The following is a 24,073-nucleotide window of genomic DNA, read 5'->3' as shown; positions in this document are numbered from 1 at the left end:
CACGGAACAAGCATGCACTTTCCTGGCTTTAGCTAGCTTGTACGTGGCTCTAAAGGTAGTCAGGGATTTGGGGAGAGGGCAGGAGAAACCACTTTCTGTGGTCGTCTGCTGAGTGCTCAGCTCACCTTCACCCCTGCTGCTGCCCTCGCCCTTCCAGCGGGACGTGGTTCACTCTGTTATGGGTTTTCCTATTGGTCCTATAAAGCGAGAAACCAGAGTTGTGAACAAAGCAGGGCTCTTTTCTTGCCCTCGGAGCCAGGTAACAATAAGAGAAGTGCCCCCACAGCACCCAACACTGTGATTTGGGTGCCCAACCCACCCACAGTCCCTCCAGAGGGGTGAGCGGCTCCCAGCACCATGTCCAGCCACCCTCCACACCCCCCAGAGCAGCAGCCACAAGCCAGAAGGAACCACACGGCAGCGATGGGGTACACAGGATACATTGCCGTGTTTAACAGACCGAGTACACAAAATAAATAGCTCTGTACACCCTAACCGGAACGTGACAGACTAATTACAACGCTTCAGACCTCATTCTATGAGACAGTTCGTAAAGACAGGGCCCAAAGGCAAGGCACAGAACTTCGTTAGGAGCAAACAGGACACGAGTGCTGTGATTCCAGCCCAGCACAGGAAATTCAGTGACCGAAAATAACAGCGAGCACTGGAAGGCCTCCGGTCACAGAGCTTCCCCAGGAGGTGTCTTTGTGCAGTGAAAGGCAACAAGGAAGGCTCCCCAGCAGCTGGTAGGTGCTCGTTTCTGGTTTGGGCCAGGATTTGTTCCACATTCAGTAAAGGCAGTGCAACATCTGGGCAACAGCAGTGAGTGGCTCAGCGGTCACACGCATGGGATGTACAGTGTTAGCAATGGGGGGACAGCAGCAGGAGGACACGGTGTCACCAAGGGCAGCTCTCTGTGCCATGGGGACACCAAAGGGGGGGAAGGTGCCACGCTCCGTGATGCTGATACCACAAAGCATCCCCGCTGCTTCACATTTTCAGGCAAATTCACTGCTCGGTGATGCTCAGCTGGCACCTGAGGGCTGCATTTCTGAATCCAGGCTGGAAGAGGAGACCGAGTGGTCAGGAGAAGCACCAAAAAGCTCCTAAGAGCAACGTGGGCAACTTGGGGCTGGGTGTCTGAGAGGAACAGGCACAGCACTTTGTTTTCTGGGATGAAGAAGGCTGGAAAACAGCTGCCCAAACCCATGGGCTGACCTGGATTCTTTTACAGATAGGGAATGCTTTGGGAATCCTCCGGTGCCATCTCCAAACAGCCAGCCTCTGCTTTACTCTGCCCACAGAGAGCTGGCATAACCCAAGGTGAAAGCCAGTGTTGGCCCCACACACCATGGATCTCAATGGGAGCGCTCTCCCACCCGCAAAGCACCACATGTTGGCTGCTACATTGCTCTGTGACTGCTCCTGGACCGAAGGAGCGAGGGAATCTGCTACCCCTGGGCTGCTGTGTTACATTAGCAAAGGCCTTGAAAGAGTAAGAAGTGAATCACAGCTGGACAAGCAACTGCTTTTTAGCAAAGCACGCAAGAAATTACATCACACACACAGAAACCTGGACACAAAGCTGAACAGTCCATAGACTATCAACGTTTAGTCTGGAAGACCTTTTCACATTCAGTTCCCCCCCACAATACCAAGGAATCAGCCAGCAGTGTCCTTCGAGGCTGCATCCACCTCCCCAGCAGAGCAGGGAAACATCCAAGGCAGAACGACAGGATTGCTTTACACAGTAGTGCTAAGTTCCAAAAGACAAATGTACAACGTTTCCTTGACCTCCTACAACTCCATCTGGATGAGGACACGGTGCAGTTTGCCACTAGGTGTCCTTCCAGCTTCATTTTCACCCTATTAACCACGTACAGACAACAACAGCATTCCTCCACTGTGGTGTGCACACCCCGAGGACACAGCAATGGAACCACCATTAAGAGCCAAAGAAGGAAATGGGGGTTAAAAAAGAAAGGCAAACCAATAAAGCATCATAGATTTTAACTTCTTACATCCCCAAAGGCAAAGGCACTTCTGAAAAGGGGGAAGTCCTGAGATATCAGATGAATGGAGAGCTGAGATGCCCCTGCAGAACATAGATGAAGGTGAGCAAGATCGTTCACAGTGAAAGCTCCTCAAGGACAGGTTGAAGTGAAGGCACCTCAACTGGTGGCACATTGCCTGTCCCCTCGCTGCAAACGTGCCACGGCTGCAAGGTTGGAAGCACCAAGGGATTGTTTTAAGCCATAGATTAGAAGATCGGTGCTCTGCTGTCTGAAAAAGATGCAAGCTTGGTCAGGCTCCTGCCCTCCTCTTGCATCCACATGAAGCACACAGGGACAAACAAATCTGGGCACGTCGGTGAGCCAGTGGTTAAAGGGTCTCAGATTCTAGGGGTCTTGGCTCAGTCCATCAGTTTGACTGCCTCGTGTAGGTAGAAAACCCGCTTTATGGGTAAGCATGCATGATAATCTGGGGAGGGCTATAAAAGCACCAAAGTGGACATAAAGATCACAGTGCCCGACTGCGATGCTCCGAACAAGCAGAAGACTCCTTCAAGTAATGGCTCATAACCAGAAGCCCTCTGAGAAAGCATCCGACAGGCTCTTCATGTAAAGGGGAAGAGCACTTTTCCAGTTAATACCCACCTTGAAGTACTTGCTGCTTCTGAAGAGCTGCTCGCAGGAATACAAGGAGCACCGAGCTGCTAATGAAGCAGGTGGCAAGCTGCCTGTTTTCTCCGAAACTGTGTCCAGTTTGTCATCCCTGGTAATGAACCAGGAAAGACTACAACAGCAATTCTGCAACAGCAGTTAGTGCTGATGGAAGGATGGGCACTGGGGACAGAGCAGCCTGCAAGGGATGCAGAGCTTCCAATGCAACCCTGCTGCAAGTGTGTGAGATCACCATCCTTAGGTATCCTCTGTCATTCTCCTCTCCATGAGCTTGGGAACAAAAGGTGTGTGGTTAGGTTGGGTTCTTAGCACTGGGGTGGAAAGCACATCCCTAGAAATTTCCTTTATTCAGCTCAGTAGGACTGAAAGCCCACTTTTTCCTGGTGGATTTAAGCTGTATCTAACAGCTCGGTGGTTTCTGCACATCTCTCACTGCTGGCTTCTGCTAGCCAAGCCCCTACTCTACCCCTGTGTGGCCACCCTGCCAGCTCCCACCACCACTTCCCTGCCCCTAGAGCACTGATGGCAACAGGAGGGTTCAGGGAACACCCAGAGCAACCAAAGCATTGCAAACACAGTCGGTAACAGCAAGCCACATCACAGCAACAAAACCAAACCCTGCACAGTAGGCACTGCTCCTACCACAAATAGGGGAACCCCTAAGAACTGCCTCCATCTCTGTGGAGCACAAAGGTCCTGCAGGACGATCTTTCTCTTACTGCCCCTCACTGCGGAGCAACCATGCAGTCACAGGACGAAAGGGATGGGACTCCAGCTCCGAGGTGGCAGCGTTTTGGTCCAGCTGCCAATCTGCACGATGTGAGCAAACCACTGATGCCAGCACGCTGATGGCAGGCAGCCCTTTGGGGATCCTCACAGCTTCACGGCCGTCACACACACAACTGCTGTCTGGCATCTCGGGTGGCACTGCACCAGGACGAGGAGCTGGTGGGCAGCACACTGTGAGTCAGTGCTATCTTGGTTCTGACTGCATGTGACTCACACCAGCTTCACTGCAAAGGCACCTCAGAGTGTGACAAAACCAGCTCAGAATGTGTGTATATATGAATTTTTTAAATATATACACACACCCACAGGTGTGCAGCATGTGCTACGTGCGCACATACAAAGTGATTTTGTTTCCATATGTGAGTGGAATTAATAAATAACTATGAACGACCAGGCTACTGGGCTACAGAAAGAGCTCCTCTCTGTTTTTGGCTCCTTAATTTGTGTGTTCCTCGAGGCTCTGAGCTCTGAGCCAACGAGAGCTGCTCCGTTCCCTGCATGAGAACCTGTGGCACAACAAGTGCCACCACAAGGTTCCTTTTTCCTCCGCACTGTGGGGGAGGGAACACCTGAAAGAAGGGAGGGAGGAACCTGCAGCAAAGGGTGCTGCACACCTACACTGTAGACAAGACATCTGGAAAGACTTTGTGCAAGTCCCAGCCCGGTGCTCAGCCAGTGTATTGCTGCTGGTAGCGCAGGTTGAGCTCTCGCAGCTCCCGTTCCCGAACCCTCCTTGACTTGTTGGATTTGGTGGAGCGGCTGGAGCGCGTGGACTGCGCCGACTTGGTGCTCTGGCAGCGGGAGGAGGCTCTCTTGAGAAGGTTCTGGGAGATGGAACGGTGGAGGTTCTTCATGGAGGAGGAGGCCGCCATGCTGACCACCCAGGGGTGCTTCAGGGCCTGAAGGGCCGTCATCCTGTCGCTGGGGTCCACCGTGAGCAGGCGGTCGATGAAATCCTTGGCCAGGTTGGACACGCTGGGCCAGGGCTGAAACACAAAAGTGGGAATTAGAACAAAATGCCGATTCACTCATTCATTCCTCCTGTCCCTTAAAGGTGTTGCAGGACATTCCACCTCTTCCGTCCTCAAATCTTGCAACAGCAGAAGAATAAGACGCAATTACTTTGAGAGCCTACGAGGGAAGAGGGAATCCAGCAGCTCCACACCTCATGTCCACATTTGCTTTCCCAGCTGGCAGACACAAACACACAGACACACACTGGGACAGGCCCACACATTCACCAACACAACAACCTGTCACCCAAAATTACAAGCAACCAGCCTTTCTTGTTCCCACCCTCTAAATGAATCACATGAAACATCCGAAAACAGGAGAAGTGAAGATCCTTCTCCACACACACACATCTCTTTCTTCAGAGCCTCTTTCCTTTTCTAAGCACATCCCAGGGATCCTCTCATCGATCCTTTCGTTGATTATGAAAATGAATTGGCAGGAACGTGCCAAACTATTGGAAGCAGCCAAGCTCCAAAGGTTTCTGTAGGGTCCCCAGTTGACAGGGATCTGAGGAGCTCAGGGAAGTCAATGTGGATGTGCTTCCCTTCATAAAGATTCCAAGAGAAAGCCATTATTCCTTTATTGGGAGACTTCATCTCGAGATTCACCCTTTCATTCCAGCCCTCCTTTGAAAAGAGGATCCCTCTCACTTTGGAAGCAGATGATCTTTAAGGTCCCTTCTAACCCAAACCACCCTACGATTCCAATTTGGGTTCCCACCTGCTTTGTTCTGACGAAGCCCTTGCTGTCTGAACGTGAGCTGTCCTGCTCAGAGGATGGACTGTGACACACTGCCAGGATGCTGGCTCTTTTATCCCTTTGTCTTCATAGCTCTGAACCTCACCAGCAAGCAGTGACCTTTGCATTCGACCCAGACCTGAGGGCAGGGAGATCTTTCTGCAACAGTTCTTGGTCTCAATGGCCAATCCTATAACAGCCTCGCTGGGAGGAAGCCCACAGAATGAGATGCAGCAGGTGATGTTAGATAAGGAATTTTAATGAACACATCACAACAAAACAGGAAGGAATTCTGGTTTTAAAGAAACAAAGCCAGGCCAGAAAAGAATTGATTACTCCTATAACCCCTTAATGCACAAAGTACAGCCATAAAAACTGACCAACACCAATAACCCAGTGCATGGAGGCCCCTTCCAAGTGGATTTAACAAGAGCTGAACAGCCTAAAGCACTGAAGTGAAGGTTCTGACACAGGAGCTGAGGTCACACAGCACCACACACGTGTAACCAAGTGAGAACAGCACGTGGATTAAAAAAGCAGGCTGCTGCTCCACGTCTTTCATTCTTTTGGTGTGGAAGAAAAGAATGCGGCTAGTCTATGACAGGATTCTGTCTTTCAGCACCTACCAATGGGGAAGTCAGATAGAATGCCCTTTTCTTCTCACAAAAGGTCCAAAGAAGAGACACGTCCTGATTTTTTTCTGAGGTTTGCCATTCACTGTGAGCAATCTTCCCCTCTCAAGAAGCTGAAAAGCCACCTGCAAGAGAGCTAATCCACAGGAGAACTTGACACTGAAAGGGCAGGATGCTCTCAGAGCTGCTCTGCTCTGCCTACAGCCAATGCTGCCCTGTCTGTCGGGTCGACACTCAGGATGTGCTGCTCAGCTACTGGGGTACAGAAAGTCCATACCTCACATTCATACAGCACTTCATGCTGTATTTTACAAGAGATGACTGAAACAGCCTGCTTACTTACCTTAGCTCACGTGTTCCAAAGGGATACACGAGCACTGCTGCAAACTACACAAGAAAAGAGAAAATGGCACAAAATACGGGACAGAAAGGAAATACTGGAGCATGAACAAAACTCAGCATCCTTGAGCGCACTGAAGGTAGAAAGTGAAAATCATTTCAGCCCTTTTCAAAGGCCTTTTTGAATGTGGGGGGAAAAGGCCCAATGAAGGCTGCAGCTGAACACACCGGTTTGTTTTACAGAGCCATGTATGTCTTGAAGCACACAGCCCTTATGCTACTTGCCACAAGAGGACCAAAGAGCTCAACCTGACTCTGATGTGCAGATATCAATCACACACCAAGCCCACAGACTTCCTTCCATACTTCTGCATTGGGTGCTTCTTTTGTTCAATGAATAGCAAAGGGAAGCATCTTTCTCAGCCTTCGTTACCATCTGCACTACGGGTAGCAGCAAGTGAGATGACTTGGATAGCTTGGAACAGCTCCAATTGCAAAAACAAAGGCATGATTTGCATGACTCCAACCCTGCTGTTTTTCCTGGGCATCTTCTTCACTCTTACCCTTCTGAATATTGCCTGTATTGCAGAGATGCAGTCACCCCAGGATCTCTATCCTCTCTTTTCTACTTTGATCCAGATCAACGAACACCTGAGGACTGACACACAGGAACACTTTTCTCAGAGCTGTATTTTCAGGAATAGCACATAGGAAAGCATTGTTACGGCAATGGGTGCCCCATCCCTGCAGGTACCCAAGGCCAGATAGCAAACCTGGTGATTTAGAGCTTGAAGAACTCCATAAAGAACGTATCAGCCCGCAACAACCAGGCGATGCACGCGCCAGTCCAGCTAAATGAAGCCTAGGGAAGAACAAGCTCCAAGCAAAAGCAAATTGGATTTCTCATTACTCCAATTATTCCAGTTTCGCTGCAGATGTTGAATACGGAGTACTCGCAATTAGCTTTTTCTTTTGGTCAGCAAACACAAATCAGTTTATCGATCTGTTTATGCAAGCAGAGGTTTCATTTGCTGCACCACGCACATCTTTGCTTTTATTTCACCAAAGCTTTCTGTTTAAAAATAGGGAAGGCTTCATCCTACTGAGGCTCTGAGTGGAACGAACTGTGCAGTTCTCAAGCCCATCCCCTGGGGAAAACACACCCACTTTCCAGAAACCTTGTACTGCTCTACAGTGCTCTGCCTTCTGCTCACCAGGCAGGACCCAGACTGCTGGGCTTCTGGGATCAGAAGAGATCAGATGCCTCCATAAGCTGTAAAGGAGCCTTAAATTAAATGAGAACCCCACACCCCGCCTACTGACTTGCACAAACCTGCAGGCACCTGGAGATTCCCCAGAAGGTGGGAAAGGCTGCTGGCTTTCCCCTGTGTGCGTATCTGAAGCAGCAAAGCAACCATTAAGAAGTAACTCCCTGCCTCTGAGATGAGTTGTGCAGCCACCCATTGCCCGCTTTGATCTTCTGCACTGAGTTTTCCTTTTTGACAACCAAGATCAAGAGGAAAGAGGCCTCTCAGGAAGATGGGGAGGAATCATAGCATCGTTTGAGTTGAAGGGACACTTGGAGGCCACCCATCCAACTCCTCTATCACCAATGGGAACACCTACAGTTCCCCACGGACGGGGTACCCACCACCTCTCCGGACAACCCGTGTCACTGCTTTGCTACCCTTGTGGTAAAAGACTTTACAACCAATTTAAACCTCCCCTGGTTTGAAGGCATTTCTCCTCATCCCATCGCAACAGACCCTGCCCAAGAGTCATTGCCTCCTTCTTTCTTAACAAGCCCTTTAGATGCTGAAAGGAGAAAGATGGGCTGCAAACACACATATGAACACCATATATCAAAGAACAAGAGCTCAAGTGACCTGTCTGACCATCCGAGCTGATGCCTGTCCCTCTTTAGCAGGCTGAGAGCTTTCCCCAGCTCAGCCAGCACAGCGCTCAGCACAACACAAACACACAAAAGAGCTCCTTGACATTTTCCCCAGAGACACAAAGCAGGAGAGCAATCTTCTGCTCGGTCCTGGGCAAACACAAAACAAGCTGCTTCACTTCCAACCTTGGCAGCACATGGTGAAGGAAGAGATGCACATTCATTTTCCTGAGTCCAAAACGAGTCGCGTGGTGCTGTCAGCAGAAATGATGTGAGCTCTCCAGATGATGTTTCATGGAAGGCGAGGGACACACAACTGGCACAGCCTCGGATCTCCTTTGCCAGCCGGTACTTACAAAAAGCTGAAGCACAAAGCACGTTATCACAGCTTCAAAAGGCTGCTCTAGTTCAGTCAGAAGCGCTGCCTCCAGCCTCACTGATTCATAGGAAGAGTTTGATCAAGAGCTGGAGAAGCCTCAAAGAACCAGGGAGGCAGAGGGGCCCTGCAGCTCCACCTAAAGAAAACAGATGGCTATTTAAAGTTTTACAAGACGCAGAAGATTTTATCAGGCACGAGGCTGACCCAGCAGATAGAATCATAGAATCCTTTGGGTTGGAAGGGATCTTAAAGGCCATCTGGTCCCACTCCCTGCAATGAACAGGGACAGCCACAGCTCCATCAGTGCTCAGAGCCCCCCCCCAGCCTCATCTTGGGTGTCTGCAAGGGCAAAACGAGACCATCGTGATAAAGGAAAACCCTCAGCAGCACAGCAGAGAGGGAAGAAAAAACCCACTCAGACCAACAGAACAATTAATACCGTAGAAGAGGTAGAGGCTGTCGACCAACCAAGCAGCTGGCAGTGTGCTTCACCACCAGCTCACTTCTGTTTTGACACTGCACCCTCTGCTGTGCCAACACGGATGTTTGTGCAAACAAAGTGAGCCAGACCTGGGATCATCCACCACTGTTTTGTTGGGGTTTTCTGCCACTTTTCCTTGCAGTGACTCACAGGTGAGCTATGGAGGCATCAACATCGGCCCAAGCAGGCAGGTGGCACAACGAGCAGCACTTCAGACACATGCAAAGCCACCAGCAGCTTTACTTACAGCATTGATGAGAGAGGGGGAGAAATTCCTGCCGTGGAGATTTGCAGCTCTTGCCCCTCAGGGAGGACAGCTGCTGCTTTCAAGATGCAGTGACATTTATGACAAAAGCATCTTTTAAGCTTCTAAGCTGCATAAAACATGGGGTGCAGCTCTGATCCGCAGCTTCCACACTGCTGGATAATAAACTCAGGGGAAAAGCAGCCTCACATACAATGCCTTAAAGAGCTCTCAAGTGTGCTCGACTTTATTCAACTCGGGCTCCGAGGCTGTATGAGGAGGAGGAGGGAAAGCAGGAGTGTCACTTAGGCTGGGTGAATGCACGCAGAGCTGGGCCTCTGTGATTAGAATCCATCTATGCTGCCGCTTGTTATTCACGTCAGCACAAAAGCTATTGAAGCACAGTCCTGCACTGGCACACAGAGAACAAAAGCGCACAGCTCAGGGGTCAAGCAGTCAGCCCACCTTTTTCTCTTCCAAACAAAGCAAGCAGGAAACCAGAGCATGACTAGCAGAGCTCCCAAAACCTGCACCTAGAACGGGATGCTGGCCTCTATTAGCAACACTCATATAGGTGCTGCTTCTCATCTGGCTCTGCGCTGCAGCCCAAGGTGCCCAGGTATTCTTTGGATGATGACTTCCATACAACTGAAGTTCAGGCAGCTGAATCATGCACGAGCTCAGCAAAACAGGCACAGCAGGGCACTAATGCAGATGTCACCATCCAGATTTGGATGGCAGTACTACCCAGAGGCTGGTGGGTTTTGGAGAGGTCATATTTTGGAGCCGCTTTGTGTCATTTAGGAGGTAACCGGGGAAAGAAGAGACATGGAGCTCTTGGAGCAGCTCCAGAGAAGGCCACAAGGATGCTCAGAGGGCTGGAGCAACTCTCCTATGAAAAAAGGCTGAGGGATTTGGGCACATTCAGCCTGGAGAAGAGAATGCTCCAGGGAGAACTCATCGCAGCCTTCTTGTACTTAAAGGGGGCTTTAGAAAAGAGATGCAGAGCAACTTCTCACAGAGTCTGATGGTGACAGGACAAGGAGCGATGGCTTTAAACTAAGAGTGTCAATAGAGTATAGATACTGGGAAGGAATTCTTCACAATGAAGGTGGTGAGGCCCTGGAGATGCTTAAGGCCATGGATGGGGCTCTGGGCAGCTGTGCCATGGTCAGTATTGAGGCTCCAGCACAGAAAAGATTGCCCAGCCCAAGGCAATGCCCAGCCTACAAACAGTTGCAATGATGTGCTCAAAACCGTGCAGTTCTAGAGGATTGGAACGACAAGTTTCTGATTAAAAGATGCTAGCACAACACATCTCTGCACTAACGTCTGCACGCACAACAGATTCCCAAGTATTCTACATTAATTTGTTGATATGGGAAAGAGGAATAAAGGAAGGATGAAAGAGGAAAAAACAACGACCTTTTAATAATCCACAGCATTATAAGTATGCGTGGCCATCTGGTGCCGTGAACTTCTGTAACCCAGCTTTCCAAATGGAAGCAGCCAGCCGCTTCCCCCCCATGCAAGCTACAATCACGCAGCAGAACTACCACGGATATAAAAGCAACACACACAAAGCTTTTTTCTACAGCTAGGGATGGATCCTCCAACTGAAACGTGGTTCCACTGCCTACAGAAATATCTGGCATGCTAAGAGTGGGCCCATAGCCATTGGTTTGGGTGACAATGAGCACCACGAACTAATCACTCACTCTGGTTGATGTGGATTGCAGGGTGGGGGAGGTTAAAGGGATGCCCAGCATACAAGGGATGTTATTTCACTGCTGCCCCAGCAGCAGATTATAGCTGCTTGCAAATAGCTGCATGGCTGTTATCCTTGCAACGAGGGGCACAGGAAGAAGCTGTACCTTGGAAAGCCAATATGAGTAAAGAGTGGGGGAAAAAGAGAAGGTGGTGCATCCCTAAAAAGGTGAGAAGGGAAGCAGGGAAGAAGCCAGTCACAGCCAACACACCTCAGGCTGAATAGCATCACACACCTCCAGAGGTCTCTCATGTTCCTGTGTACAGCCAGGAGCTGGACTCCAGTATCCTTATGGATCCCTTCCAACTTGGGATATTCTATGATTACTGAGGTTTGTGCGACTCTCTGTGCCCCCATACATGCTTCTCCTCCCTGTACCAGCACTCCTCTATGGGCACACCTCACACAGCGCTGCCCATCCTGCAAGCTTCATGGGATCAGGCTGAAATTTACCTTAAAACTTAATAAAGTAGTTAGAGGAAAGTGAAAGACAGACAGCACAGCTGCACAAAAACAGTGCTGCAATGGATGCCCATGGACCATCCACTCCCTCCCACCATCCCCAAAGGACCCACAGCTGACGCATCACTCCTGACAGCTGACAGCCTAACTTGTTCTACAAGACAGCCTCAGCAATCCCCCTTGTAATGCTTCAGGGCTTCTTTGTGCATATATATATATATATATATATATATATATATTCTCTTGTGAGCGGGAGATGCTACTGAAGTGTTTTAAAGCATCCAACCTAAATCCTTCTAGAAGCAGTTTAAGGCTCTTTTTGATTATAACCTGGAAAACAGACGATTCCTTCTCCTTTCTGAAGCACCCTTGGTGTATTTGCAAACTGCTATTACAACATCTTCTTTACACTAAGCAGCCAATTACTTGTCAGTTTTCCAATGGTTCCTTTTGCAACACCCAGTTGTGTTTGTTGACCTCCTGTCAACTCCCCCCACTTGGCCTGAGGGCTTCATTTTACTGTGGTTTTTAGGTTTTGGGATGAGTATTGCTGATCTGAATAGTTGTTTTTTGTACACTGTGTTGGGCTTTTGTGGCTGTGCAATGCCCAGAAGTGTCAGAGCTTCAGCCTGATGCACCCCATGATGCAAAGGGCTTCTGCCCCTTTCTGGTCATACATCCCAGTGCATTTGTCTTTTCCTACCAGTGTGATACCACTGTCTCTCGTAGCAGCTTGTGACCTATTTGCACATCCTTTCCCAATAAGCCAACACCTCCAACCTTCCATTCCTCACCCATTTCTGCACATCAACTTATCCCTATTGCTAAAAATTGGTGTCTGCTACTGAGCTGCTCCAATCCATTAAGGCCACCAGGAACCCAAATACACCGTGTGGCTCCTCCAATACAATGGCACCTGTAGGTATAATGAATACATCCTCTTCTCCCTCATCCAAGTTAGCTGATAAAGCCCCAAACACCCACAGGACCTCTGGGATCAGCCAGGGAAGAGGATGCACGCCCAGAGACAGACAAGGAGATGACCCCATGCTTCCTGCCCTACCTCTCCCTCACCTCCGGACATGCTCAGTTCACCACCCCATTGCACTTGCTCGTATGTTTTACCCATATAATCAATCTACATCAAGCACATTGTGCAGTGCACTGTATTGGTTGTCCTGCTTTAAAAAACAAGTGTTACAATGCATTTCCAAACTGTGATTTATTTCCTGCACCCTCCCACAGAGGCTACAAAATGAAACAGCTGGGGGGAAAAAGAGAAGCAGATGGATCCTTGATGAGTCCCTTGGACAACCACTGGAGGTATGGGAGCTCCTACCAAGCCCGGACTATATTCCATAAAGAGTTTTCAGGTTTTCATCCAAGAGCTTTAGGTTGTCAAAACCAGCCCTCCAATAAAAAGGCAGCTTAAGAGTGGCATTAAGAATTCCCCAAGCTTGTGAAGCCTAAAACAAATTGGGAAAAAAAACAGTGAGAAAAAATGCAGAAAGAGATAAGAAACTAATTCTGGACCTTCCCATCAGCATCTGATGTGGTGATATGGATCAACAACTCTGAGTCATCCCGGCTATAACAAGAAACCTGTGTGTCAATGCAGCGTGTCAGCTCCACAAATGCAAGAATCCTTTATAATCATTCTCCAGACAGAAAGGGATGACCCAGGAAGCAAGCCTATGGTTGGACTAGATGATCCTGGTGCTCTTTTCCAACCAGAGTGATCCTACGATAAGAACACCTTTCTCCTCAGCAGAATTCCACCTTGAACTGGGTAGGAAATCACCTTTATTGGCTGATGGCTCCAAACTCTGGGTGCTGTGATGCTGATGGGAGCTCACAGCTGATAGACACGCAGCCAAGCACGCATCCACACACCAGCTCAGTAGTGAACATGGCACTGACAGAGGTCGTCTCCTCTGAGACTTGCCTGTGTGATTCCCATCTCACCAAGCAACACTAATCAGGTGCATTAGCAAAAACCCAGTTCTCGGGAAAAATCCATAAAAGCAGCCACTTCAGTAACAAATGAAACAGAAAACGTGCCTGTTCTTAGCAGTCTCTGGGCAGCAGGAGGGCAAAGCAGGAGCTGACGAGAGCAAAGAAGCAAGAAGCAGAGGAGCCAGCCGTGAAGCTCGTGCTCCAGAACACCAAAACCTGCCCCAGCTTCCAGATGTGCTGCTGTTGGTGTGACTTTAATAGCCTTTCTCTCCCCTACCAATGTTCCTTTATCCCTATACCACTAACTTGCCACAAGCAACAGCACTTTATGGGGCCCAGAGATGCAGAAATGAAGCCAGCTCACAGAAGTGCTGCATGATTACAAGTCCTTCTCCCTGAGATGCAGCTCCCGCCTTCCCCCATCCTCAGCTACACACTGTGCCACAACCCCACACGCAGTCTTCCATCTAAACACCACAGCCTGCTATCACCACCAACCTGTAGGTGCTATGCTATGGGATATAAAGATGGCAGGAATTATCCTGATAAGGCATTTGCAACACACCAGCAGCAATCTTCAGAGCCTGAATAAGCAACCAAAGTAGAAAAGAACTCAATTTTTGAATGCATACACTGGTTTTAAGCCTGCACAACGCCCTTTAACAGGAGGAGGTGTTTCCTCACCTGCAAATAAAGCATTTTCCAATACAGCACACTATGGTTTTGCAGGAGTGCAGCCACCAACGCACGCTGGGCTGAGGGATTTTCCAGGTTTTAACTGAGCTGGTAGCATTGCAGAAAGCTTAAGATACCTGCTGTGCAGCTCAGGAGAGCTGGACAAACACTTCAGCAACACAACATATGCAGCAACACAACCCTACCTCCTGCTCCCACCCACTGAGCAGCAGCAATAGAGAAAAGAGCCAGGAATGCTCCAAGGAGCACATCCACGTGCCCAAGCACTGCGCTTTGTGCCTGCTGGGAGAGGTTCACTTTCATCCTGCTCGAGTGCCTCAGCTCTTCAAAGCAGAGCACGGTGTTCTTTTCAGCACAGCCACCCCACACTGCATCTCACCACCGCTCTCGTCGCTCTACGCTGCTGTCTCACAGCTATACGGAATGCAATAGCACATTCTTCTGGAAATTGATCTTTTTTCTTCCTTTTTCTAGGCAAAAAAAACAACAACAGCTCAGATTTATACAAAGAACAGCTCTTACATGGAGGAATATCAAGAGAAAAACAGACCACGACTGTGCCTTACAAAAGCTTCCCATGGGTCTGGCATGGCTCAAGAGAGCAGTACCACATATTACTATGGCAGTACCACATATTACTATGGCACTACCACATATTACTATGGCACTACCACATATTACTATGGCAGTAGCAAGAATTTGTTCTTAATTGCACAGAACTGAGTTATTTACATATACCTGAGTGATCAGAAGTGGCAGAATGCACGTGCCATCCCAGGACTGGTGGCCACGCTTTCTGCTGCACCCATAAAAGCTTATGGCACTCTGGCACAGGCTGCTCAGGAGGTGGTGGTTTCCCATCCCTGCAGACCCCCATGGTCAGAATACACGGGGATCTGAGCACTGATGGAGCTGTGAGTGTCCTTGTTCAGCACATGGAGTTGGAACAAATGGTTTCTGAAGGTCCCTTTTAACCCAATCTATGGTTCTCTTTAAAAAGCCACAACCGAGGTCTGAGAATGTTTGTCTCTGTCCACGTGCTCTCTTAGAAAGCTCAATAAACACAAGAAATGAACATTAAAAGCTGACAAACCTATGAGCTGACTCCATCACGGACCATTAGGGACCAACCTCCACAATGAAAACAATTAAATGGGGAGCACCCATAGGTTTACAGACACACTCGGTTTGAGGATTCATCAGGTGTGCACCCAAAGTCATCAGCTGCTTTGGAGTTGCTTTTCATCTTTTCCACTTGCTGTCTGTCAGGTAGCAGCTAAGAACACAAGCACTCCATCTGCTAACACGCTGTTCCATTCTCGCTGCTCCTGCAGACACAGAAAGCTGCTTGAGGACAACGTGTGCCTTATGCCTTAATTACAGTGACTTAGCTATTGGGACACCACACTAATCTATTCACCTTTCACTAAGGTAACCTGGATATCATGTAATCAGTTGCATTCTTCAAGCCTGAATCTACCCATAGACATACCTGGAGAGTTTACTTAATGTCTGCACTTAAGCTGGTACTTGCAGCTCCAAGTTAGGATCATTACAATGCTTATTTTCCTAGGAAACTGCCATCCATGCCAGGAACAGACCAACAGACAGAGCACAGCACATCCTTTCAGCAATGGGGGGGTTTGATACCAAACAAGCAGCCACAGACCAGGTGAATGTAAGGAGCCCATGTGGAAAGTGAAGGGCACAAGATGCCAAAGTTGCATCTCACCCTGAGTTTGGATCAAAAACAGGGCCCAGAAAAATTGACAGAAATGCCATTTGGACATGAAGGTGCACAGTGTGCTTTGCAAAGCTGTGAGTGATACACAGGTTACTGCTGTTCAAATGCAATGAGAGGGGCAAAAGAATGGAGAGGGCTGAAGGCAAGGAAAAAGGAATTAAGGATGTAAATGACAAGGGCAGGATGGGAAGGAGTGGCAGGAAGGGCAGGTGATGATCTATGAACAGATGTGGACAACTGCAGTTCACTCCGGGCCACATTCTGTTGCTTTGTCAAACCTTTACACAGCAGAGATCCCAGGGCAAACTACTGCTCAACAATGACACTGAGCTGACACGAGCTGCTGCTCCTCCCATCCAGCAAGACATTGCCAAGCACATCTGAGCCCCCACTCCATGTTGGAATACATCACCCACTGGTACAACACAACCAGCAGTTCAGCCCTGGGGGCTGGCTCCTGTTACTGCAGGGGAAAGGAGAGCCATGCTGATAGGGATGAGAGGTGGATCCACCTGAGGGAATGCTGGCAGGGAGCAAGCCTTGCCTAGCTATTACCGAAGTCAATATCAAATGTGTTTCCATTGTTCAGGCCTGCATCAATATGCAGCAGTTTGTAATTCAGACCTCCACAATCACAAATCACACTGCCAAGTCCTGTGAAACATCTGATAAACCTTCCCAGATCTAACACAGTACGATGGCAAACTTCCTCCTCCTGTGTGCCTTTGAGTACACCTCCTTCAGGTCTAGCAGATCACCAAGACTGCCCTCCAGCAGCCAGAGACCAAGGAGAGCAAGCTGTAATTTACCACCTGCGGAGCACGGTGATGAAGCTAAACATAGCTGGCACTATGACTCATGAGCCATCAGCAGCAGATGGACAGGGAAGACATCAGAAGGCTGCTTTCAGACCTTTTGAAGGAGAAATATTGCTGGGAACTTGTAGCTCCCATTCATCAGGAGTGCCTAACAAAGGCCAGGAGCTGACAGTAATGACAGTTCAGGGACTGTAGAGTTTGTTGAGTTTCCTTCGGTTTGCTTTTAGCTGCAGAGTACAAGAAGTCTCAGAAGCAGTGCAATGGTGGACAACTGTCTTGCTCCCTTTGGAGAAGGAAGGGCCTTGAGAACATGATCCACTATACACCCGTCTCTGCAGCTGAAAGAAAAGGTTCTAGAGACTTCGGAAGCAAAGGTTAGAGACAAATGAACACAAATAGTGTCTGTAAGAACAACACATTTGAGGGCAAAAGGAGTCAGGTGGACCTCCACCAAGATAAACTCAAATTCTTCAGGTTACTAAAAGAAGCAATATGGGCATCATCCTCTACTCATGATCCCGCTGTCCTGCTCTCCTGTCGTTTCAGGCTGGGTATCAGGAGAGATTTCTTCTAAGAGGCAGTGGCATAGCTGCCCAAGGAGGTGGAGGTGTCACCATCCATGGAGGTGTGGCACAGAGATATGGTGGTGATGTGTTGCCAGCTGGGACTTGATGGGCTGAATGACTGTATGAATGCACCACCAACCCCTCCTCCAACACAGTGGCGATACCTCCATTCACACCAGCACATGGTGTCAGATAGAGAAGGAAACAATAGGGGTAGTTTTAGAAGATGGTGTCTCAGAGCTGACCCAGCCCCTCAAGGGTGCAATGAAAATCCTGACCAGCAAAACCAAGGGGCAAAGGGAGACATCAAACAACAGAGCCATGGCAACAGGAAGTGAGATGGGACAAGATAGGTTCTGTGCTCACACTTCAACCACAAGCGTGTCACCCAACAGAGAAGGGCAGAGTCACACACAGGATACAACCTAGACATTTTCCTTTATAGATAAAAACGTCAAGGCAGACTCTTTTCTCCTGAGGAAAAAAATGCTTCTGCAGGAGAAAGGGAGTAAATCTGCTTCTTCACCCACGTACAGAGCAACACATAGTTAAGGAGTTTAAGAACATTAATGGTGAAAGTTTACCCTCCTTACTTTCTACGTCTCTAAGCCTTACCAAAGGAGTATCACGCTGTGAGCTCAATCAGCCCGTGGGAGTCGGTAAGCCTTGGGACTCATTGCTGATTTCGAGCTCAGCTGGCACAGTGCTGCCCCCAGGCCATAAGCCAGGATCACGTCAGACAGCAGTACCTGCTCCACTGACGTCAGACAGGACGGACAAATGCTCCTGGTACATCAGTGGGCACAGCTGACCCAGCACACAATCATACCCAGCTGCCCTGCAGGCTGCCCTTCACTCTGCAGCTCTTGGGGCAGGACAAAGCACTGAGGGACGAGAGGAGAGGAGGAAAGAGCAGCATCACAAACAAACCCCGAAGTTAAGGATGGAAGAGGGTGGAGCAAACCTTGAACTAGTCCAGTCTGGTGCCTCCAGCATCAATCAGATGGCTGTAGATACAAAGGGGGAGCTGAAGGAAGCAGCCAGCATTAACAACTGCCACCACCCCCAAATTCCCCAGCTCTACACTTTCATGGTGCCTTATCCACAGCTGTTATTCCCTCCATTGATTTGCATTCCATGCAGGTGCTGTTTGAATTCAGGGGAACTTTTGGGACCCCCAGAAGCCAGGAAGTTTCCCCAGCCCATTTGGACCCCGAGCAACCCAGCACCACCGCTGCCTACTGCAACTTCTGCCATCCCTTCTGGGAAGAAGGACACAGCTCCTCCTCACCATGAGGGTCTGTGCCCTCACCATGGAACCAGCTGCTTCTCCTCTTCAGCAAATCATCAGTCCACACCAAGGCCGTGATTGCATTGCAGCTGCAAGAGCCGTATATAAGAAGCTTCATTAACCACAAGTGGAAAACCCAAACAAGCTGAACAAGCAGATCACCTCACTACTTGGATGCTGAGTCCCATAGAAGGGGATAAATAGATTTGCAATGCTCAACTTCATTCAAAGAAAGCCACAAACTTCATCACCACATTTACCAATGTATCTACTACTACCACGAGTTACAACAAGCATGTTGCTCACCAGCTCATTTCCCTAAGGATGGCCTCAAGTTGACTAGGCTAATTCTACAGGCAAACCCCAAAGCCCTGCTTGAAACAGGTCTCAAACTTGAGTGATTTGGAATGGGGATGCACACCATCGCATGGCAGCCCCTTCATCGCATCCCATTTCACATCTTCAAAGAGAGAAAGGGAAACGAGCTGCTCCTGTGAAACGTCTGTTCCTGCACCTGCCCAAGACATGCAGTTCTGCAACACGGTACAGTGTTCTGCCCAACCTTGTTCCAAATGAGTCAGGACTCGTGGCTCCTGTTGTCCTCATTAGCCTTACAAACACATCAGTGGGTTCGTTTCCGATGTCTTCCAGACTTTTTCCAGCATAACACACACCAAAACACAAATTTCTGTCCTTATCAGACATTTGGAAGCTTTTAAAAGCCCAGACTATGAGCAAGAAAGTTGGCAAGGCACAGGAAACGTGCAAAACACCTCCACCCCTCTGGCTCTCCTCATTTCCACCTACAATTCATGCACAAAGCAAGCAGCCTGCTACCACAGCTCCTGCCAGTGCACAGCTCCAGTCAGGCACAGGATTAATGACAGCAGTAAATGAATGCATTCATTTTCCCTGACTCTCTCCGGAAGAACAGAAAGCACTTGAGCAAGCAATAAGGTGCCATTGGCTGATGCACACCTTACTCCAAAGGCAGTAAAACATCTACACCTTTCCAAAAGCACTCATGCCAGGCACAGTACCTGTAACAGCCTCACAGGTTTGTTGTTTAGGGAGCTAACAAGCAGAAGGCTCACATGCTGTCACATCCGAAGCATACACAGCCTAGTGCTCTTGCTGCCACACACATGCCACCACTGTTCCTACAGCCTACAAGAAGCCAGTGGCTCGAACCCAAGGAGCCACTTGAAGCAAAACAAAGCCATCCTTCTAGCCTCAGTTTTGTTATGTGCTCAGCTCAGGAGGCAGCACAGACCCGTTTCAGAAACTCTCTTTAGGCCTTTTGTCTGCCACAGCTTCATGTTTCAGCTTTCAGACTGGGATTTGTATCTGCACATCCCTACCTTGATTTCCTCCTACATCTCAAATGCCCTGACACGAGTCTCAATAGCAGCCCAGCTATTTGCCTACAAGTAGCTCAGCTCTGTCAGTCCCTCCAGTTCTGCTCTGGAGGAAGCAAGATATTCCTATAGACGCATTTTTTCATGAAGCTCATCGTGCTGCAATAGAAGCACTTTGGCAAAGGAGAGAGAAAGGATTTTCAGGGCCAGAATCGCAAGTTTTTAACACTGCCCCACATAAGACAGCCAGACCACCCAGCTCCATACACAGAGAGCTTTCCTGCTGGGCTTCCCCTCATTCTAACCCCACCACACTCACCTCGCCTGAGTAACTGTATTTTCCCTTCAGGATCTGCCTGTACAAACGGGTACGGTTGTCATCCTCAAAGGGCATCGTTCCACTCAGGAGGATGTAGGAGATGACACCCAGAGCCCACATGTCCACAGAGTTGGTGTAGGGTTTCCTGACCAGGATCTCGGGAGCGATGTACTCCGGTGTCCCACAGGTGGTTTTCATCAGGCAGTCATCCCCTTTCTTCCGAGCACTGGCCAAGCCAAAGTCCGTAATCATGATTTTGGAATCAGTTCCAGGATGGTAGTAGAGCAGGTTCTCTGGTTTTAAGTCCCTGTGTGTGATACCCAACGTATGCAGGTACCTCACACCATCAAGTACCATCTGCAGCACGCGCGTGGCGTCCCTCTCCGTGAAGGAACCTTTGGCAATGATTCTGTCAAACAGTTCTCCCCCAGTAGCCAGCTCCATCACCATGTACACGCGATCCTGGGTCTCAAACACCTCTATGAGCTGGATGATATTGGTGTGGCGAACCCTCCTCAGCACGCTAAGCTCTGACTCGCACACCTCCCTCCCTTCCCGGTATTTGGTCTCTATCATCTTGATGGCATAGGGCTGCTTGGTGGCCTTGTGCTCCACCCTCACAACGCGGCTGAAGCTGCCCCTTCCAATCAGGGCTTTGATGTCGTACTTGGCTGTCACACGGGGGTCAAATTTGGCACGGTATTTGGCCACTTTGTTCTTGCGGGGCTCAGGTTGGGCTGCCTGGGCAGGCAGGGGGTTACCAGGAAATGGGTTTGTGTGACGTGGGGGTGAAGGAGAGCCGGCTTTGATGACAGCCCCACCATCATCTTTGATGAAATGCTTGTAGATGTCACTGTGGCCCGTGTAAGGTTCTACTTTTTTAACCAGATCCAGCTGCACATCTTTGGGGGGCTCGGGAAGCACTTTGCTTGTCCCACAGCCCATCACTGACAGGTGTTAATTCCCTATCAAGGCATCTTCCCAGGGCAGCGCCAGCAGCAACCACATCTGTAGCAGCTCCCACGTTTGAACCTTCCAAAAAGAAAGAGGAGAAACAGATAAATGGCAATCAAAGGCAGGAAAAGCATGCAGGTGGTTCACGCCTCAACGGTGCCACGCTACCACAGACTGAGAGCTGAGGACTCTTATTAAGCACAGTCTGCCTAACCCTCCCAGCTAAACACTGAAGCACAGGATGGCTGAGGCTGGAAGGGATCTCTGCAGCTCATCCAGTAACAGCAGCTTAGTAAAAACCAAGGGAAGCATTAAGCATCCCCCTTAGTTTTGTTTCACCTCCTAAACTTTGCAAGGCACTCACCATCCTGGACCTTATTTTCTCATTAGAAACTCCACAGACTACCTCAGCAACTTATTCCCTCTACAAATCCTAACGTTTTCTTTACATTTAACTTGTGCTGCTGCTTTAAACCTGTAATTACTTTGCTTCCAAGGACCAACGCAGCTGCACGGAAGGCAAGGAATATGCAGACAGCAGCAGGCTATTTCTTACCATGTGTGTTATTAATTTAATCACTGCACGTCCTGCAGAATGCCAGGCCTTATTTAACAGCTTTTAGCTGACAATTCCCTTGTCCTCCAAGCCCTAAGAAACCAAGGTGGGCTTTGATGTTTTCTAATGCCTAACTCAGCTTTGCCTTCTTTTATGTTTTCAGATACCAAGCAGAGCTTCTGTTTTCCCACAGGGAGCTGCGTTTTGCTGCAGTAAGGAGAATTGCAGCCAGTTGTTCTCCATTGGAGCAAACAGAGCTCTTGCTCACCACACTCTATTCCAACAGAGCCAAATCAGCTTTACTTCAGCAAGTCTTTACTTTAGGTCCTGATTAAAACAATCTGGAGGTAAAGAAACTGCCTGCATGCATTCGGGCAATTAGCTGAGCAGTTTTAAGTTTCTGCTTTGGCTCAGAGCCCATCGTTGCAGTGCTACAGCATTCATAGGAGTCTACAGAAAAGCTGTGAGCCTCGAGATGTAATCACCCCCCTTACCATCACCGAGCGTATCTTCATTCATTCACCACTTCTCCAAGCAACTATTCAGCACTGCAGGAACTCCAGCTGGTCTTCCATCAGAACTACGTAGGAAAAAAGGTGATCTAGAAGGACAAGAGGAAGAAGTTTATGCTCTACATTCGCTCTGGGAAGAAAGCGAGGCTTTAGTTAAGATCCCATATTCAAATCAGACATCAGCACAGTATCTTCTCGCATAAGACCTCCTGGCAGGACCACAAGGTCAGACACCAACAGGTCTGCAGCTGAAATAAAAAGCAACTTCACAGACGGCTTAATAGAGATTTGAACTCACAGAGGGCTGTCCTACAGCTGGGCGCTCATTCAGATTACAGCACTGTGACAAGGAACGTATGAAATATTACAGCTACTTCTGAATCGACTCACATGAGCAGCTTTTTCCCCCAGCATCACAGCACCTTAAAATACATCAAGTTAATAGAGAAATAGAATGAGAGCATCTGCAAACTGGATTGTTACAGAGCAACTCTGCACCTCAAGAAGCACTTGTGTAAGGCAATCCAGCAATAAACAAAAGCAATGAGAAGACTCCAACACAAAGCTTGGAATGGTTATGTATGAATCCTGCTGCTAACAGCAGAGATGAGGTATCAGCCAGCAGCATGGTAATGGCTCTGCCTTGTGGGCACACCCAGCACTGTGCTAGAATGAGGGGTGGAGGGGAAAATACATGAAAACACTGAGAGGTGGATGTGTTCCAGAAATGAGCCCCCGCTCTGAATAGGAAACCACACACTCAGAAGGCTCCAAACCACCCAAACGATGTCAGCATGTTTTTGTTACAACTGGAACAGGTGAGAGGAAGAGCTGGCGGAAAGCTTTGGTACCAAAGAGATCCCTTCCTCAGACGACTGGCAGGGTGGTGCCACAGCTCCTGCTGGCACACAGGCATCCAGCAGCCTGCTGTGCAAAGTCAAGGCCTTACGGCTCAGTAATGCACCCAGGAACAGGGTGGGGCGGCAGCTGCCTGACCTGCAAACCTGAGGCCTGGCTGCCTCAGCACCAATTCAAGCAGCATCGTGGGACTGCAGAAGGGCTTGAGCTGAAGGGGCCTTAAAGCCACCGCCCTGGACAGCGGCAACACACACAGCCCCATCCAGTGCAGCCCTGAGCAGCTCCAGAGATCAGGCATTCCCAGCTGCTCTGGGCAGCTGCGCCAGGGCCTCAGTGCAGTCACAAGGTGAGATTTCTCCCTTACCTCTAACCAATACCGGCCCTCTATGCAGTTCAAAGCCATCCCCCCCCGCCCCTGATGAAGGGCCTTTCTGCTGCCTGCTGTCAGCCCCTCCTGGCGCCACAAGGCCCCTCACGCAGCTTTACAGCCGCACTTCTCTCCCGAGACCCACCCAAGGAGGCACTGCGAGCAGCTCCGGCCCACAACCGCGCCCCGACCGCCCTCTGAGCGCACCCAGGGGCCCACAGGCGGGACTCGGCGATGCGGTCAGACCAGCGCCCTGCCCGGGGCCTCCACCCGCCCCGGAGGCTGTGCGGGCCCGGCGGGGCACAAGGAACCCGAGGGAACAATCAGCGCTCCGCGCTGCGGCCGAACCCCGCACTCACCTCAACCCGCTCCGACCCGCAGCCCGGCACCGCCTCCTGACGTCATCACCATGCGCCGGAAGCAAGGCTGATTGGTAGAGAGTCTGCGGTAGGCGGGGCAACGCCCGCACTGTGCCACCGCCCCGCGCTCTGGCGCCCCCTATCGGCGGCCTCCGGAACTGTGAGCGCACGGAGGCGGCGTGTGTTGAGCCGTCGGGTCGCAGCGCCGGGCTGAGAACAACTCCCATCTGAACGGGGATATCTCGGATCGTTTGGGCTGTGGGGACCCACCAGAGCCAAGAGGGCGTCGGGCAGC

General features: G+C 49.7%; 1 protein-coding gene across 4 annotated transcripts; it reads right to left on the bottom strand.

Moving 5' to 3' along the window:
* Positions 1–415: 415 nt before the first annotated feature.
* On the bottom strand, positions 416–23,844 carry PSKH1 (protein serine kinase H1). Of its 4 annotated transcripts, none has more exons than XM_072346718.1 (4): positions 23,779–23,844; positions 22,177–22,283; positions 20,173–21,204; positions 416–4,459 (listed from the first exon to the last, which is right to left on the bottom strand). In XM_072346718.1, exons 3-4 carry the CDS (start codon positions 21,115–21,117, stop codon positions 4,142–4,144), a joined length of 1,263 nt encoding a protein of 420 aa, XP_072202819.1. In that variant the 5' UTR covers positions 21,118–21,204; positions 22,177–22,283; positions 23,779–23,844; the 3' UTR covers positions 416–4,141. The 4 variants fall into 4 exon arrangements, with proteins under 4 accessions (XP_072202819.1, XP_072202820.1, XP_072202821.1 ...); XM_072346719.1 differs by lacking the exon at positions 23,779–23,844 and adding an exon at positions 23,627–23,735; XM_072346720.1 differs by lacking the exon at positions 23,779–23,844 and adding an exon at positions 23,565–23,663.
* Positions 23,845–24,073: the final 229 nt, after the last annotated feature.

This window comes from Excalfactoria chinensis, chromosome 11 (genome assembly GCF_039878825.1).
Source record: "Excalfactoria chinensis isolate bCotChi1 chromosome 11, bCotChi1.hap2, whole genome shotgun sequence".
Classification (NCBI taxonomy): domain Eukaryota; kingdom Metazoa; phylum Chordata; class Aves; order Galliformes; family Phasianidae; genus Excalfactoria; species Excalfactoria chinensis.
The sequence above is the reverse complement of the archived record's forward strand: the minus strand, read 5'-3'. Positions and strand labels throughout refer to the sequence as shown.